The following is a 19,011-nucleotide window of genomic DNA, read 5'->3' as shown; positions in this document are numbered from 1 at the left end:
ATAATCACTGAGAAGCAACCTTAAGGATAATAACTGCTTTCTGCAACTCCTGTCTTTGTGATAACATGGTGTTTTCTTTCCTTTTTGGTTTACCTGGTTAAAAACTTCACACCTACTCATTAATTCTTTACATAAATTTTGTTAAAATTTTAACTTTATTTTAAAGATTATCTCATTACTGAAATGGAAAAGCAGTACAACTTGCTATAAATGAAAAGCTATAATATGATGAAAAACTTTAAAAAGTTATTAAATTTAAGTTAGATACTGCTATCTGATGAAATATATGAGCTTCCACTTTGTTCTAAAAGAAAATCAGAAAGTGCTAACAAGGTACTGATCTGAGAAGTAATGTGTTTGTCTATATCAAAGGTTATACGTATAAACCTTTGGGGAATATTTATAGCAGAAATATCTGTAGACAGCTAAGTACTCTCAATATATTTTCAACAATGTAAAATATGTAAGCCTCATTCTGACAACCTTGCTTATTTGAAAGTATACTATGAAAGTATTCTCCAAGGGCACAATGTCTGCAAATGTTCTTAATAGCACTGACTGTAATAGTGAAAATTTTGAAGCAGCCTAAACTTTTTTAACAGAAAAATAGATAAAAGAGTTATGCAAAATTTATAATATGGCACTCTATGCTCTGTTAAAAGGCAGAAGATAGATCTGGGTGCATTCACAGGGAAGTATACAAATAATATATTATTCAGTGATAAAAAAAAATCTTAGCAAAAAAGTAAGTAAAGAGTCCCTTGCTCCAGAAAAAAACAGCTTGTGTATGTATTTTGTTATGCATGCACATAAAAATAAAGCTGAATGGCTATCACCAAATCAAGCATAGTCACTTTGATGGAGTTTAAGGGAAGTGGAATTTCACTTAAAACTTTGCACACATCTTTATTGCTTAGAATTTTTTCAGATACATGTCCTACTTTTATAACTTAAAAAATTATATGACTACTAATCAGAACTAAAATATCCATCCAATGAAGAGTTCATATAATGATTTATAGAAACTGTTGTTTATATGCTAGCTGTCTTTTATTTATTCTTACAAATATCCCCTCCTATTTGCCTTTAATGAAACTGTTGGAATAACACTTCAGTTGACTTGCATATACACATCCAAATCAGTCTTATAAAAAAGAGGCTGTGATGCTGTGCAAGCAGAGCAGTTAAAACATTAATCATTGAGTAAAAATACCACAACCAGGGGTTCTGTCATCTGACTGTGTCTTTACTGAAACCATAGCAGGAGTCTCCTAACACCCTGTATGTATGTAGCATTGTTATGGTTCAAAGCAAGAACCTGCAACCAGAGTCTTCCTGCACAGCGAATGAAACTAAGAATTGAAATAATAGAACAACTGCCTTCACAGCTGAGATCGATATATACAAACTATATACAACCTTTCTGTTATTTTCTAAATTCCTGGACCCAGAGAAAAACAAACGAACAAAAAATAAATATATTAAACACTAAGTGCTAAACCCATTCTAAAAGATATACATATATCATTTAATTATCAAATAACCCCAAAGGGAAAGTACTACTGTTACTCCTATTTTACAGATGAGTCTCCTAGCGGTTAAATAACTTGAACATGTTTATGTTTCTAAGAGAAAGAACTTGGATTTGAACCTAATCTACCTAAATACTAAGGCCTAACCTCTGAACCATCAAGCTATTTCTGCGTAGTGGTTAAGACCATTCTCACAACAGCATTTTTCTCACAAATGAATGACTAAATGATAGTTTAGATACAAAACTGGGCAGATGGGAAATACAGTGGGTGAAAATAGTAAAAAGAATGGAATGTGATGCCATTGTGAATAAAAAGGACATAATCAAGTTTTAATTAGTTTGATTTTGTGTAAGAAACTTACCTAATCAAATTAAAAGGCTGCTCCTTGTAAAAATAAGAAAACCGAGCCCAGTTCTGGTAGAGTACGTTCCTTTGATTGACAGGATTAGGAGGTTCTGATGCCTTCCAATACTGACCCTACAGTAGGCAAGAAAAAATTACTGAACAGCAAAACAAAAGACAAAGGATAATGAAGGAGCACTGCTTTTATAAGAAGGCAAGTGAATGAGGCAAATGCTCTTTCTCATTTTTCAATTTGGATTTTCATAGTCCATCAATGTAAATTACTGTATCATTTAGTATATTATGGGCTCCTCTGATAGTTCAGTTGGGAAAGAATCTGCCTACAATACGGGAGACCTGGGTTCAATCCCTGGGTTGGGAAGATCCCCTGGAGAAGGGAATGGCTACCCACTCCAGTATTCTGGCCTGGAGAATTCCATGGAGTGTTTAGTCCATGGGATCGCAAAGAATTGGACATGACTGAGGGACTTTCACTTTAGTGTATTATAGAGTGTAGTTTATTTGCTACACTCTGTAACAAATGAAAATAACAGTACTTTATTAAAGTCTCACACCCAGTTATCTAAAACCACAAGTGGAAGCCTGAGACTGGTTTAACTCAAGCTGCTCCTTTGATGTGGAATGCTCCTTTCATTCCTACTTAAGTTCCAGCAGTCACAGCTCAGGGATTCCTACAACTATAACTGGCTGGGACTTTGGAAGAATAGGCTGACTTTTTAATTTTATTGATGAAAAAAATAACCTCAAGCAAAGTTAAGTGAATGATCCAAAGTCACTGGTTGTTACTGACACCCATTTCCCCAAAAAACTTAATTAAATATATAAAACAGACTTTTAGCACTTCAGTTCAGTTCAGTTCAGTTCAGTTCAGTCGCTCAATCATACCACACTCTTTGGGAATCCATTGGCTGCAGCACACCAGGCTTCCCTGTCCATCACCATCTCCCAGAGCTTGCTCAAACTCATGTCCGTTGAGTTGCTGATGCCATCCAACCATCTCATCCTCTGCCATCCCCTTCTCCTCCTGCCTTCAATCTTTCCCAGCATCAGGGTCTTTTCCAATGAGTTAGTTCTTCGCATAAGAACATACTGAAGCATATTGGAGAACATAAGCATACTGGAGCTTCAGCTTCGCCATCAGTCCTTCCAATGAGTATTCAGGACTGATTTAGTTTAGGATTGACTGGTTTGATCTCTGTGCAGTCCAAGGGACTCTCAAGAGTCTTTTCCAGCACCACAGTCCAAAGGCATCAATTCTTCAGCTCTCAGCATTCTTTATGGTTCAACTCCCACATCCATACAAGACTACTGGAAAAACCATAGCTTTGAGTAAACAGACCCTTGTTGGCAAAGTATGTCTGTACTTATAATATGCTGTCTAGGTTGGTCATAGCTTTTCTTTCAAGGAGCAAGTATCTTTAAATTTCATGGCTGCAGTCACCATCTGCAGTGATTTTGGAGCCCAAGGAAATAGTCTGTCACTGTTTCCACTGTTTCCCCATCTATTTGCCATGAAGTGATGGGACCGGACGCCATTATCTTAGCTTTTTGAATGTTTAGTCTTAGCCAGCTTTTTCACTCTCCTCTTTCCCTTTCATCATGAGGCTCTTTAGTGTCTCTCCTCTTTCTGCCATAACAGTGGTGTCATCTGCATATCTGAGATTATTGATATTTCTCCCAGCAATCTTGATTCCAGCTGGTGCTTCATCCAGCCTGGCATTGCACATGATGTACTCTGAATATAAGTTAAATAATCATGGTGACAATATACAGTCTTGATGTATACCTTTCCCAATTTGGAACCAGTCCATTGGTGCATGTCTGGTTCTGTTGCTTCTTGACCTGCATACAGATTTCTCAGGAGGCAGGCAAGGTGATCTGGTATTCCCATCTCTTTAAGAATTTTCCACAGTTTGTTGTGATCCACACAGTCAAAGGCACTTCACAGCCTCAATATTAGTTCACACATAAGTTCCTCCCCCCTTTTTAGGTACCAAGTAGCCTTATTATTGTTGTTTAGTTGCTACGTTGTGAAACTCCATGGACTGGAGCCTGCCTGGCTCTTCTCTGCTTGGGATTTCTCAGGCAAGGATACTGGAGTGGGTTGCCATTTCCTTCTCCAGGGGAACTTCCTGACCAAAGGATTGAACCCATGTCTCCTGCATTGGCAGGTGGGTTATTTACCACTGAACCACTAAGGAAGCTCCAAGTAGCCTTATTTATATAAAGTTAATTAGGTTTTAGCAGAGATCTGTCTAGGGCTTCTCGGATGGTGCAGTGATAAAGAATTTGCCGTCCAGTACAGAAGATGCAGGAGACACAAGCTTGATCCCTGGGTTGGGAAGATTTCCTGGAGTAGGAAAAGGCAACCTACTCTAGTACTCTTGCCTGAAAAATTCCAAGGACAGAGGAGCCTGGCGGGCTACAGTCCATGGGGTTGCAGAGAGTAGGACCTGACTGAGCGACTGAGTACACACGCAGAGCACTATCTATATATATTTGCTCAATATTGTTTCTTTAACTGTTTGCCTAGAAAATCAAACTGCTGGAGACAACATGGAGCAAACACCTAATTTAAAATTAAACACATTTGAAAATCTCTGTATGAGATGGTATAAAATTTTATACCATCCAGATTCCAACTTTCATCTCCTGTAGCTAGTCCTACTGAATCTTGAGAAATGACAAAGAAAAAAGAAAAAAGTAGCCTATTTGGATATCTTTAAAAAAAAAAAGTTTCTTTACAGCACCTAAGGGAAAAATCTAGTACCTAAACCCGTATTGAGGACAGAATAAAGAAAAAGAGGTAAAAATTAACAGTAAACGATAGCTCTCTCTAACAACAGCCTAGTAAGACTGATTTTCTAGTGAGCATGGAGGACTCTACAAGAAGGCTAGATGTATGGATTAAAATTATTGGTTACTGAAGACAGTTTGATAGAAAATAACCAATGCCTTGGAAACAAACAATTCTCAAAATCTTTGAGGAAAAAATAAAGTGACTTCCTGGTGGCACAGTGGGTAAGGATCTGTCTGCCAAAGAAGGGGACAGCCCTTTGATCCGTGGTCCCGGAAGATTCCACATGTCATGGAGCAACTAAGCCCACATGGCACAACTCCTGAGCCCATGAGCTGCAACTACTAAAGCCTGTGTGCAATAGCCCCCACAAGCCACAACTACTGAGCCTGTGTGTAGTAACTACTGAAGCCTGCATGCCCAGGAGCCCACACTCTGTAGCTATTAACCCCGCTTGTTGCAACTACTACAGCCTGGGCACCTTGAGCCTATGCTCTGAAACAAGAGAAGCTACCGCAATGAGAAGCCTGCACACCACAACAAAGGGTAGCAAAGGGTAGCCCCCACTTGCCACAACCAGAGAAAGCCTGTTTGCAGCAAAAACGACCCAGTGCGACCACAAATAAATATAGATAATATTTTTTTAAAAGATGAAAGTCAATGAAACTCTGATTTTTCTGCTTGCTAGGAACTGAAAATATTTTAAAAAATCTTCAAAAAAAAAAAAATGAATGAACCCATTGGTGAAGAAAGACGTACAAAGACTGCATTGCAAAGTGTTTATTAACCTACTATAGATCTCTCTACTTGATCAAATGTCTTGGCATTGTTTAAAATATATAATCCCCAGAAGTTCTTGGGCCCAGGCAAAAAAAATGTGTGTGTGGCGGGGGGGGGGGGGGGGGGGGGGAGTATGGGAGGGAGTTTCTCTAACACAAGTTAAATTCACCTCAACTGATACTTGTATTGAGAATTGCCACTCATTATGGAAAATCCCTCTATACCCTTGTAGCTAACATAGGAAAGAAAATCAACTGACCAATGTTGAACAGATTAGAGTCAACAGCTAACACTTGAATAAATATTGCAGAGGATAGCTGAAAAAGAGAGGTTGCCTTTGGGCTTTTGGAAACCATGAGAGCAACATAATTTTCAAAAACATGGGCAATGATGTACATGCCACTTGTTTAAACAGAAATACCTAATTATTCTATATTCTAAAGGTATGTGTTTCTCAAAAAGATATCATCATCAAAAAAGCCTTTATAAGCAAGGAAGAGTTAAACAGGAACAAAGGAAAGCAAAACTCCAGGAAATGATCCCAAGTAGTTCACATCAATTTAGCCAAATAATGCCTGCTGCTAACAGGTAATGAAATTTAAACACTAAATATCCAAAAGGAAAGGTTTCTCTCAGATACCCCCAGAAACTAGGCTGTCTTGGTTGACAAGTCAAGCTGTAGGTTTGGTTGAATGGGTGCATGATATAAATGTCACTTCTTTGTTGAACTCTACATGATCTGCCAGGCCCAAGGAATCCTTCTGCATAATCTCAGTTATTTGAAACTTTCTTATGGACTGAAGTCTTTAGCTTGTTTTGTATTTGTATGTATGCTTTACTTCCCAGAAATTCCTAGCCTGTGAGCCTGGATGCATGGTGTGTTCCAATAACATCTAACAGAATGCTCTGCAAAGATGCATGCTCTGTTGCTCAGTCATGTCTGTCTCTTTGCAAATCCATGGACTGTAGCCCACCAGACTCCCCTGTCCATGTACTTTTTTACATTATAATTAAAACCAATTGTACATTTGATGAATGAATACAAGAATGCATGCAATTTAAGTCCTTTACAACTTCAAAACTTTACAAGTAAGAAAAGAAAAGATTTGGGAGGAGGGAGCTAAGATGGCGGAGGAAGAGGATGGGGAGACCACTTTCTCCCCCACAAATTCATCGAAAGAACATTTGAATGGTGAGCAAACTCCACAAAACAACTTCTGACCACTGGCAGAGGACATCAGGCACCCAGAAAAGTAGCCCATCGTCTTCGAAAGGAGGTAGGACAACATATAAAAAATAAAAAGAGAGACAAAAGAGTTAGGGACAGAGATCCATCCCGGGAAGGGAGTCTTAATAGAGGAAGTTTCCAAACACCAGGAAACCCTCTCACCAGCGGGTACGGGGGAAGTTTTCAAATCTCGGAGGGCAACCTAACCCGGAGGAAAAATAAATAAATAAAACCCACAGATTACATGCCTGAAGGCAACTCCCAGCAGAAAAGTACCCCAGATGTTCACATCCGCCACCAGCAAGTGGGGGCTGAACGGAGAGGAGCGGGCAGCATTGCTTAGCGCAAGGACCAGGCCTGAATGCCCTGAGGGCAATCGGAGGGAGCTAACGTGAGATAGCAACCTAACCTGTGGGATAGCACAGAGAGAGTTAACCTGTGAAAAGCCCTAACCTACGGCACAGCCAGCCGTTCACAGAACAAAGGATGGTACCATACCAGAGAAGAGCTAGCTGGCTGTGGACCAGCCCATCCCCCACCAGAGGCAGGGGGAGGCAGGCGCCAGCCAGAGCCGGAAAGGGGCAAATTCAGCCCCAGAGAGGGCATCCCCTACCAAACTGCAACCAGGCTTCCAGTTTCTAACCAAAGACGTCCAAGACTTTGGATGGTTGACATCTACCAGGAGGGTCACAGCCAGAGATCAGCTCCCCAGAAGAGACACAAGGTGCACTGGACCAGGCATGCCCGGAAACCGAGGCTGGGACCGTGGAGGGGAGAAGGCACCCTGCACCCGGGGAGAGTGTGGCCGTCAAGCTCCTGGCTGCCTGAGCTGCTCGGACCCTGAACGGCACAAAATGCAGGCCCAACTGAGTCTGCGCCTTTGTGGAGTACCCGAGAACCTGAACCTGAGCAGCTTAGGCCTGGGAAGTGCACGCCACGCAGGGCCCGCTCCCTATAGAGCAGCCTGGAGCCTGAGCAGTGTAGACGGGAAAAGCACACGCACCATGTGGGGGCAAACCCAGTGTGGCCAGAACACTGCGAGTGCTCCCCACACAGGCCAGTGACATTCGTCTGCAGCGCCCCTCCCTCCCCACAGCACGACTGAACAAGCGAACCTAAACAAGAGACAACCTCCGCCCGCCTGTGACAGGGCAGAAATTAGACACTGAAGAGACCGGCAAACAGAAGCCAAATAAACAAAGGGAACCGTTTCAGAAGTGGCCGGTGCAACAGGTTAAAATCCCTGTAGTCAACACTGACTGCACTGGAAGGAGGGGCCTATAACTATCTAGAAGTGTAAGCTGTAACAAGGAGCTATCTGAAACTGAACTGAACCCACACTGCCCGCAACAGCTCCAGAGAAATTCCTAGATATATTTTTACTATTATTGTTTTTTTTAATTAAAAATTTTTTTTTCTTTTTTTTTTAAGTCCTTTACTACTCCTTTAATTTTTTTTATAACCCACTATTACCTTGCCAAAAAAAAAAAGGACCCTATCTTTAAAGCGAACATCATATGTATTTCTTATACTTTTTTGTTTTTTGTTTTTGTTTTTTTTAATATTGTATTTTTAAGAGTCGAACCTCTACTTTAGATTTTTAATCTTTGTTTTTTAGTATTTGATATCAATTTTGTACATTTAAGAATCCAATCTTCAGTACCCATTTTTACTCAGGAGTGTGATTACTGGCTTGATTACTCTCTCCCCCCAATTTTGTACATTTAAGAATCCAATCTTCAGTACCAATTTTTACTCAGGAGTGTGATTACTGGTTTGATCACTCTCTCCCCCTTTTGACTCTCCTTTATCTCCCCCAGATCACCTCTATTTCCTCCCTCCCCCTTCTCTTCTCAATTCAATTCTGTGGATCTCTGTGGGTGTTCTGGGCTATGGAGAACACTTAGGGAACAGAGTACTGCCTAGATCTGTCTCTCTCCTCTTGAGTGCCCCCTTTTCTCCTCCTGCTCACTTCTATCTCCTTCCTCCCTCTCCTCTTCTTCATGTAACTCTGTGAACCTCTCTGGGTGTCCCTCACAGTGGAGAATCTTTTCACCATTAACCTAGAAGTTTTATTACCAGTGCTGTATGGATGGAGAAGTCTTGAGGCTACTGTAAGAATAAGACTGAAAACCAGAGGCATGAGGCTTAAGCCCAAAACCTGAGAACACCAGAGAACTCCTGACTACAGGGAACATTAATTAATAAGAGATCATCCAAAAGCCTCCATACCTACACTGAAACCAACCACCATCCAAGAGCCAATAAGTTCCAGAGCAAGACATACCACGCAAATTCTCCAGCAACGCAGGAACATAGCCCTGAGCGTCAACATACAGGCTGCCCAAAGTCACACCAAACCCATAGACATCTCAAAACTCACTACTGGACACTCCATTGCACTCCAGAGAGAAGAAATCCAGCTCCACCCACCAAAACACCGACACAAGCTTCCCTAACCAGGAAACTTGACAAGCCAATCACCCAACCCCACCCACTGGGAGGAACCTCCACAATAAAGAGGAACCACAAACTACCAGAGTACAGAAAGGCCACCCCAAACACAGCAATCTAAATAAGATGAAAAGGCAGAGAAATACTCAGCAGGTAAAAAGCATGAAAAATGCCCACCAAATCAAACAAAAGAGGAGGAGACAGGGAATTTACCTGAAAAAGAATTTAGAATAATGATAATAAAAATGGTCCAAAATCTTGAAAACAAAATGGAGTTACAGATAAATAGTCTGGAGACAAGGATTGAGAAGATGCAAGAAATGTTTAACAAGGACCTAGAACAAATAAAAAAGTCAATTAATAATGAATAATGCAATAAATGAGATAAAAAACACTCTGGAGGGAACCAACAGTAGAATACGGAGGCAGAAGATAGGATAAGTGAGGTAGACGATAAAATGGTGGAAAAAAAATGAAGCAGAGAGGAAAAAAGAAAAAAGGATCCAAAGAAATGAGGACAGCCTCAGGGACCTGTGAGACGATGTGAAACAGCCCAACATTCGATCATAGGAGTCCCAGAAGAAGAAGACAAAAAGAAAGGCCATGAGAAAATGCTCGAGGAGATAATAGCTGAAAACTTCCCTAAAATGGGGAAGGAAATAGTCACACAAGTCCAAGAAACCCAGAGAGTCCCAAACAGGATAAACTCAAGGCGAAACACCCCAAGACACATATCAATCAAATTAACAAAGATCAAACACAAAGAACAAATATTGAAAGCAGCAAGGGAAAAACAACAAATAACACACAAGGGGATTCCTATAAGGATAACAGCTGATCTTTCCATAGAAACTCTTCAGGCCAGAAGGGAATGGCAGGACATACTTAAAGTAATGAAAGAGAATAACCTATAACCCAGATTACTGTACCCAGCACGGATCTCATTCAGATATGAAGGAGAATTCAAAAGCTTTACAGACAAGCAAAAGCTGAGAGAATTCAGCACTACTAAACCAGCTCTTCAACAAATGCTAAAGGATCTTCTCTAGACAGGAAACACAGAAAGGTTGTTATGAACAAGAACCCAAAACAACAAAGTAAATGGCAACAGGACCATTCTTATCAATAATTAACTTAAATGTAAATGGGTTGAATGCCCCAACAAAAAACCAAAGACTGGCTGAATGGATACAAAAACCAGATGCCTATATATGCTGTCTACAAGAGACCCACCTCAAAACAAGGGACACATACAGACTGAAAGTGAAGGGCTGGAAAAAAATATTCCATGGAAACGGAGACCAAAAGAAAGCAGGAGTCACAATACTCATATCAGATAAAATAGACTTTAAAATAAAGGCTGTGAAAAGAGACAAAGAAGGACACTAAATAATGATCAAAGGATCAATCTAAGAAGAAGATATGACAATCATAAATATATATGCACCCAACAAAGGAGCACAGCAATATGTAAGGAAAATGCTAACAAGTATGAAAGGGGAAATTAACAATAACACAATAATAGTGGGAGACTTTAATACCCCACTCACACCTATGGATAGATCAACTAAACAGAAAATTAACAAGGAAACACAAACTGTAAATGACAAGTATACTATCAAGGGTGAAACAGATCAACAGCCCAGGTTAGATGCATGAGACAAGTGCTCAGGGCTGGTGCACTGGGAAGACCCAGAGGGATGGGATGGGGAGGGAGGCGGGAGGGGGGATCGGGATGGGGAACACATGTAAATCCATGGCTGATTCATGTCAATGTATGGCAAAAACCACTACAATACTGTAAACTAATTAGCTTCCAGCTAATAAAAATAAATGAAAAAAAAAAAATGACACAATGGACCAGCTAGACCTAATTGATATCTATAGGATATTTCACCCCCAAACAATGAATTTCACCTTTTTCTCAAGTGCACACGGAACCTTCTCCAGAATAGATCATGTCCTGGGCCATAAATCTAGCCTTGGTAAATTCAAAAAAAATTGAAATCATTCCAGTCATCTTTTCTGACCACAGTGCAGTAAGATTAGATCTCAACTACAGGAAAAAAACTATTAAAAATTCCAACATATGGAGGCTAAATTACATGCTTCTGAATAACCCTCAAATCATAGAAGAAATCAAAACAGAAATCATAATATGCATAGAAATGAATGAAAATGAAAACACAACAACCCAAAACCTATGGGACACTGTAAAAGCAGTGCTAAGGGGAAGGTTCATAGTAATACAGGCTTACCTCAAGAAACAAGAAAAAAGTAAAATAAATAACCTAACTCTACACCTAAAGCAACTAGAGAAGGAAGAAATGAAGAACCCCAGGGTTAGCAGAAGGAAAGAAATCTTTAAAATTAGGGCAGAAATAAATGCAAAAGAAACTAAAGAGACCATAGCAAAAATCAACAAAGCTAAAAGCTGGTTTCTTGAAAAGATAAACAAAAACTGACAAACCATTAGCCAGACTCATCAAGAAACAAAGGGAGAAGAATCAAATCAACAAAATTAGAAATGAAAATGGAGAGATCACAACAGACAACACTGAAATACAAAGGACCATAAGAGACCTACCAGCAGCTATATGCCAATAAAATGGACAACTTGGAAGAAATGGACAAATTCTTAGAAAATTATAACTTTCCAAAACTGAGCCAGGAAGAAATAGAAGATCTTAACAAGCCCATCACAAGCACAGAAATTGAAACTGCAATCAGAAATCTTCCAGCAAACAAAAGCCCAGGACCAGATGGCTTCACAGCTGAATTCTACCAAAAATTTAGAGAAGAGCTAACACCTACCTTACTCAAACTCTTCCAGAAAATTGCAGAAGAAGGTAAGCTTCCAAACTCATTCTATGAGGCCACCATCACCCTAATATCAAAATCAAACAAAGATATCACAAAAAAAGAAAACTACAAGCCAATATCACTGATGAACACAGATGCAAAAATCCTTAACAAAGTTCTAGCAAACAGAATCCAACAACATATTAAAAAAATCATACATCATGACCAAGTGGGCTTTATCCCAGGAATGCAAGGATTCTTTAATATCCACAAATCAATCAATGTAATACACCACATTAACAAATTGAAAGATAAAAACCATATGATTATCTCAATAGATGCAGAAAAAGCCTTTGACAAAATTCAACATCCATTTATCATAAAGACCTTCCAGAAAACAGGAATAGAAGGAACATATCTCAACATAATAAAAGCTATATATGACAAACCCACAGCAAACATTATCCTTAATGGTGAAAAATTGAAAGCATTTCCCTTAAAGTCAGGAAAAAGGGAAGAGTGCCCACTCTCACTGCTACTATTCAACATAGTTTTGGAAGTTTTGGCCATAGCAATCAGAACAGAAAAAGAAATAAAAGGAATCCAGATAGGAAAAGAAGAAGTAAAACCCTCACTGATTGCAGACGACATGATCCTCTACATAGAAAACCCTAAAGACTCTACCAGAAAATTACTAGAGTTAATCAATGAATATGGTAAAGTTGCAGGATATAAAATTAACACACAGAAATCCCTTGCATTCCTATGTACTAACAATGAAAAAACAGAAAGAGAAATTAAGGAAACAATACCATTCACCATTGCAAAAAAAAGAATAAAATACTTAGGAGTATATCTACCTAAAGAAACAAAAGACCTATACATAGAAAACTATAAAACACTGATGAAAGAAATCAAAGAGGACACAAATAGATGGAGAAATATACCATGTTCATGGACTGGAAGAATCAATATTGTCAAAATGACTATACTACCCAAAGCAATCGATAGATTCAATGCAATCCCTAAAGAGCTACCAATGGTATTTTTCACAGAACTAGAACAAATAATTTACAATTTGTATGGAAACACAAAAAACCTCGAATAGCCAAAGCAATCTGGAGAAAGAAGAATGGAACTGGAGGAATCAACCTGCCTGACTTCAGGCTCTACTACAAAGTGACAGTCATCAAGACAGTATGGTACTGGCACAAAGACAGAAATATAGACCAATGGAACAAAATAGAAAACCCAGAGATAAATCCACGTACTTATGGACACCTTATCTTCGACAAAGGAGGCAAGAATATACAATGGAGAAAAGACAACCTCTTTAACAAGTGGCGCTGGGAAAACTGGCCAACCACTTGTAAAAGAATGAAACTAGACCACTTTCTAACACCATACACAAAAATAAACTCAAAATGGATTAAAGACCAGAAACTAAAAACTCCTAGAGGAGAACATAGGCAAAACACTCCCTGACATAAATCACAGCAAGATCCTCTATCACCCACTTCCCAGAATATTGGAAATAAAAGCAAAAATAAACAAATGGGACCTAATGAAACTTAAAAGCTTTTGCACTACAAAGGAAACTATAAGCAAGGTGAAAAGACAGCCTTCAGAATGGGAGAAAATAACAGCAAATGAAGCAACAAAGAATTAATCTCAAAAATATACAAGCAACTCCTGCAGCTCAATTTCAGAAAAATAAATGACCCAATCCAAAAATGGGCCAAAGAACTAAACAGACATTTCTCCAAAGAAGACATACAGATGGCTAACAAACACATGAAAAGATGTTCAACATCACTCATTATTCAGTTCAGTTCAGTTCAGTTTAGTCGCTCAGTCATGTCCGACTCTTGGCGACCCCATGAATCGCAGCACGCCAGGCCTCCCTGTCCATCACCAGCTCCCAAAGTTTACTCAAACTCATGCCCATCGAGTCGGTGATGTCATCCAGCCATCTCATCCTCTGTCGTCCCCTTCTCCTCCTGCCCTCAATCCCTCCCAGCATCAGGGTCTTTTCCAATGAGTCAACTCTTTGCATGAGGTGGCCAAAGTATTGGAGCTTCAGCTTCAGCATCAGTCTTCCAATGAATATATAAGACTGATCTCCTTTAGGATGGACTGGTTGGATCTCCTTGCAGTCCAAGGGACTCTCAAGAGTCTTCTCCAACACCACAGTTCAAAAGCATCAATTCTTCGGCACTCAGCTTTCTTTATAGTCCAACTCTCATATCCATACATGACCACTGGAAGAACCATAGCCTTGACCAGGTGGACCTTTGTTATTAGAGAAATGCAAATCAAAACCACAATGAGGTACCATTACATGCCAGTCAGAATGACTGCTATCCAAAAGTCTACAAGCAATAAATGCTGGAGAGGGTGTGGAGAAAAGGAAACCCTCCTATACCGTTTGGTGGGAATGCAAACTAGTACAGCCACTATGGAGAACAATGTGGAGATTCCTTAAAAAACTGGAAATGGAACTGCCATATGACCCAGCAATCCCACTCCTGGGCATACACACCGAGGAAACCAGAACTGAAAGAGACACGTGTACCGCAATATTCATCGCAGCACTGTTTATAATAGCCAGGACCTGGAAGCAACCTAGATGCCCATCAGCAGATGATGGAAGGAAGCAATGGTACATATATACAATGGAATATTACTCAGCCATTAAAAAGAATACATTTGAATCAGTTCTAATGAGGTGGATGAAACTGGAGCCCACTATACAGAGTGAAGTAAGCCAGAAAGAAAAACACCAATACAGTATACTAATGCATATATATGGAATTTAGAAAGATGGTAACAACAACCCTATATGCAAGACAGAAAAAGAGACACAGATGTATAGAGCAGACTTTTGGACTCTGTGGGAGAAGGCGAGGTGGGGATTTTCTGAGAGAATAGCATTGAAACATGTATATTATCAATTGTGAAACAGATCACCAGTCCAGATTTGATGCATGAGACAAGTACTCAGGGCTGGTGCACTAGGATGACCCAGAAGGATGGGATGGGGAGGGAGGTGGGAGGGGTTTCAGGATGGGGAACACATGTAAATCCATGGCTGATTCATATCAATGTATTGCAAAAACCACTACAATATTGCAAAGTAAATAGCCTCCAACTAATATAAATAAATGAAAAAAAAAATAAAAAGAAAAACAAAAGAAAAGATTTGATGAATTTGAACACATGTTCTTTTATTAATAATATAACTTCCATTTTCAATATGGGTTCTAAAGAAAACTCATGTGCAAATGTAAATATGTTTTAATAAATTTCCATTGAAATCTCAAGGTGGAGAGTATTAACTATGTGTTTCAGCATAGTTCTCGGCTTAGACCTAGGGAATCCAAGGGATTTTCCCCAACAAAAGTGAGATTAAGCAACCTGTCATGAAAGAGGAAGCAAATGGAAGATTCTTTCTCCCAACAAGTAAGCCTCTGAATGTGGGAAAGCAAAAACAGGCTTAGTATTTCTAAACCAAGCATATACTTACATCATGGAGTGGAAAGGCAGATGAGTAAGTGTGAGAATTTAGCAGTCTTTCAATGCCAAACCTTTTCTTCCCATCCTCCACGCCAAAAGGACACCGTGAGAGAATATAATAAACCTATGAGGTAAGCACAGATACACCTTTCAGAAATCTATGCTTTCTATGTTTTTCAAAATCACAATTTAACAATGTCTACTTTTTCTCAGGAGAAGGGCATGGCAACCCACTCCAGTATTCTTGCCTGGAGAATCCCCATGGACAAAGGAGCCTGGCAGGCTACATACAGTCCATTGGATCACAAAGAGTCAGACATGACTGTGCAACTAAACACACACACACACACACACACACACACACACATTTTCTCAATGCAGATACAGGCTCTGGTAATGGAAGGAATCTTCCCCTTGCTGTTTGGGGGAAGATGCAGAAGGTAGGGTTGTGTAGAACTACAGGTACTTCACCTCCTGGGTTTGAGAGCTCCTTATTCCCTCAGGGAGAGGAAGAATGGCTTATAACTTAATCTTTCTTCTCATGTCCCAAGCTCCTCTGGGAGTTCTTTGCACCAGAATCGATACTATAATTGGGGCTTTAAGTTCGAGTCTAATATCACTGCTCCTAACAGTTGAGTTAGGGTAATAGGGAGTAGAATTGACACTTGGCCAAGTTGTCTTGAATGCTTTCCAATTCATTACTCTGATGTTTTATACAGGGCCTTTTCCTAATATTAACACAAGATGATGAATTTATTAACTCAAGAAGATCATACCTCTCTATATAACTACTGTGGGATTATTTACATATTTTTATGAGTCTTATCCTTTATAAAACTCTATATTTTCCTTGGATTGTGTTCTTGTATATGTGTCAATTCAATCTCATCTGTTTTTTGTCTTTCAGAAACTTTTCAGAATTTCTGCTTTTCTGATTTCAGCCTTTTTAGCACTGTGTAGGTCTATTTCTCTTTCCCTCACCTTTTAAACATTTTATTCTCTAAGGAATTGCTGATTACAAGGTCTGTCATCCTTAAATCATTATCTAATCTGGTTATTCATTTTAAGGGCTGTTTAATACTTACGTCTTGGTAAATAAATGATAATTTATGTGAGGTAGTTTTAATTTTATAAATAATGTGATAAATATTAGCTATTTTACATACTTTGGATTATTTCCCTAGGAAAGATTCACCAAAAAGAACTCCATATTGGGGAGCTAACAAAGTGGAAAACTTTATTCTTCCAGATATTAAGACTTATGATAAAGCTATGTTAATAAATACAGCATGGTATTGTCAAATAAAAACAAATTTAGACTTAGGAGTGACTTTAAAGAATTATAGGAAGAGGATGAGGCAGACTACTGTGATACAGAGATATGGGAACATGGAGAACGAAGCCTGGTTCAGGAAGTGTCTTTCTTTGTGTTAAGGAAGGGCTAGTCTACATGCCAACATTGGCTCAGGTTACGGGTACATCAAAGTTTAGGGTCTTTTGGGGAAGAAAGAAGTCCAATTGAAGTTTGGTTAATTCACCTGGCAAGTACTTTGTTTCACGGGATTGATGAGGATAAATAGTTCAGATAACAATTTATGAAACAGAAGAGGACTGTGGAAGGCCTGTGTTTAAACTTTATTATCATAAAGTAATAACAAAAGGAGAAACTGTAAGGATAAGTACAGATCTAAAAGTATAGATCTCAGCCACAAATAAGAATTCAATTTTGCCATCCACCATAACACTGACGAACCTGAAGGGTAGTACTCTAAGTGAAATAAGTCAGAGAAAGACAAATATGTAGAATATGATATGTAGAATCTAAAAAATTAAAATGAATGAATATAAAAAAACAGAAACAGATTCAGAGAGAACAAACTAGTGGTCATCAGTAGGGAGAAGGAGGTGGGAGGGGTGAGATAAGGCCAAGAAATAGGAGATACAAACAATTATATGCAAAATAAATAGGATACATGGATATATTATAGATCACAGGGAATATAACCAGTATTTTATCATTTAAATGGAGTATAACCGGCAAAACTATTGAATCACTATGTTGTACAAAAAAAGTTTCTAGGATATAGTAAGTGCTATTTAAATATTTGCTATTATTAATAGTAATAGTATTTTAAGGAAACTCAAAACTATTTTGCACATTTGAGGTATCACTGTTTTAAGTATATACTTGCAAATATGACTAAGAAGAATACAATTTGGATACATGCATTTGGTATATGTCAAAACAGTAAGAAAGAAAGAGAGGAAGGAAAAAAGAGAGAGTAAAGAAGGATAGAGGGATGGAGGAAGGAATGAAAGAACAGACATTTCCCTGGTGCTAAATCTTAGAGCATTTCCTTCAGAGATTTATAATTATAAATTCTTTTTCTCTTCTCTCAGAGATGTATGCAAATCCTTTTAAAAGCTAAATAAACTTCTTGCCAGTTCTCTAACTCAGGAGTGTTTTTCTTAAGTTTTCTAGGAACCATCTCTTTCAAATGTAAACGTCAAGAAATACAGCATTGCTGTTTCCTTTTCTCTATATGGGAGTGTAGTCTAGGCATCTGGTTCCAAGTTGTAGGTACCTGCTTCACACAGATATATGAGAAGCTTTATAATTATGAACACTTCAATTAGTAGATGAACTTAGAATAAATTATGCGGCAAATAGTATAGCCAAAAAAGCCTAACAGAGGGGTCATCTGTGAAATACACATTGTGAGGCTCAGATATCATGATGATTGTGAAGATGCTTTGAAAAGTATGAAATCCTGTACCAATGAAAGATGTTCTTGTAACACTGTACAGTTTATATGTACATAAACTACAATGTTCCAGTTGAAGATAGGAAGGAAGGGTCTTTTCTACATCAATTTTCCAAATAACTTTCTGAACAGAGCAAGAACAGTATCGCTCCACTATGAAGGAGGGGAAGTTGTTGAGTTTTAAAGCTGAATTAACCTAAGGTATTAGCACTCGTGACAAAAAACAAGTAAAGATAAATGAGTACTGACCTTTCTATACCTGAACAAGTGACTTACTTAATCCTATAAGTTCAATCGCCTATTGCTAGCAATTTTTTAAAGCATTTACAGTTTACAGAGAGCTTCATGTATACTGCCACAGTTCAGGTGGCTCAGATGGTAAAGCGTCTGCCTGCAATGCGGGAGACCCGGGTTCGATCCTTGGGTTGGGAAGATCCCCTGGAGAAGGAAATGGCAACCCACTCCAATATTCTTGCCTGGAAAATTCCGTGGATTGAGGAGCCTGGTGGGCTACAGTCCACAGGGTCGCAAAGAGTCGGACACGACTGAGCGACTTTGCTTTCGCTTTTTCACTTTCATGTATAGTCTTTCATTTGATCTTTCCAAGAATGCTAGTCTTTACCATTCTCTCTGTTTTAAAACAGAGTATCTGGTTTATAAAGTAGATTTGTGAATTAAAACCTGGCCTTTTGATTTCATGCCATGTGCTCAACATTCCCTTAAATGGTGCCTCTTAGATCTGCTGTTCCTGCTGCTGGTGCTTTTTAATCC

General features: G+C 39.0%; 1 protein-coding gene across 3 annotated transcripts in view; it reads right to left on the bottom strand.

Moving 5' to 3' along the window:
• The window catches only part of ANO5 (anoctamin 5), a 98,685-nt gene that overhangs the window by 43,196 nt on the left and 36,478 nt on the right, over positions 1-19,011 (bottom strand). For all 3 annotated transcript variants that reach the window (XM_043875146.1, XM_043875165.1, XM_043875156.1), the window contains 2 exons: positions 15,486-15,599; positions 1,897-2,012 (listed from right to left, as the gene is read on the bottom strand). In XM_043875146.1, the coding sequence (XP_043731081.1) occupies positions 1,897-2,012; positions 15,486-15,599 (230 nt within the window). The remainder of the gene's footprint in view (positions 1-1,896; positions 2,013-15,485; positions 15,600-19,011) is intronic.

This window comes from Cervus elaphus, chromosome 2 (genome assembly GCF_910594005.1).
Source record: "Cervus elaphus chromosome 2, mCerEla1.1, whole genome shotgun sequence".
Classification (NCBI taxonomy): domain Eukaryota; kingdom Metazoa; phylum Chordata; class Mammalia; order Artiodactyla; family Cervidae; genus Cervus; species Cervus elaphus.
The sequence above is the reverse complement of the archived record's forward strand: the minus strand, read 5'-3'. Positions and strand labels throughout refer to the sequence as shown.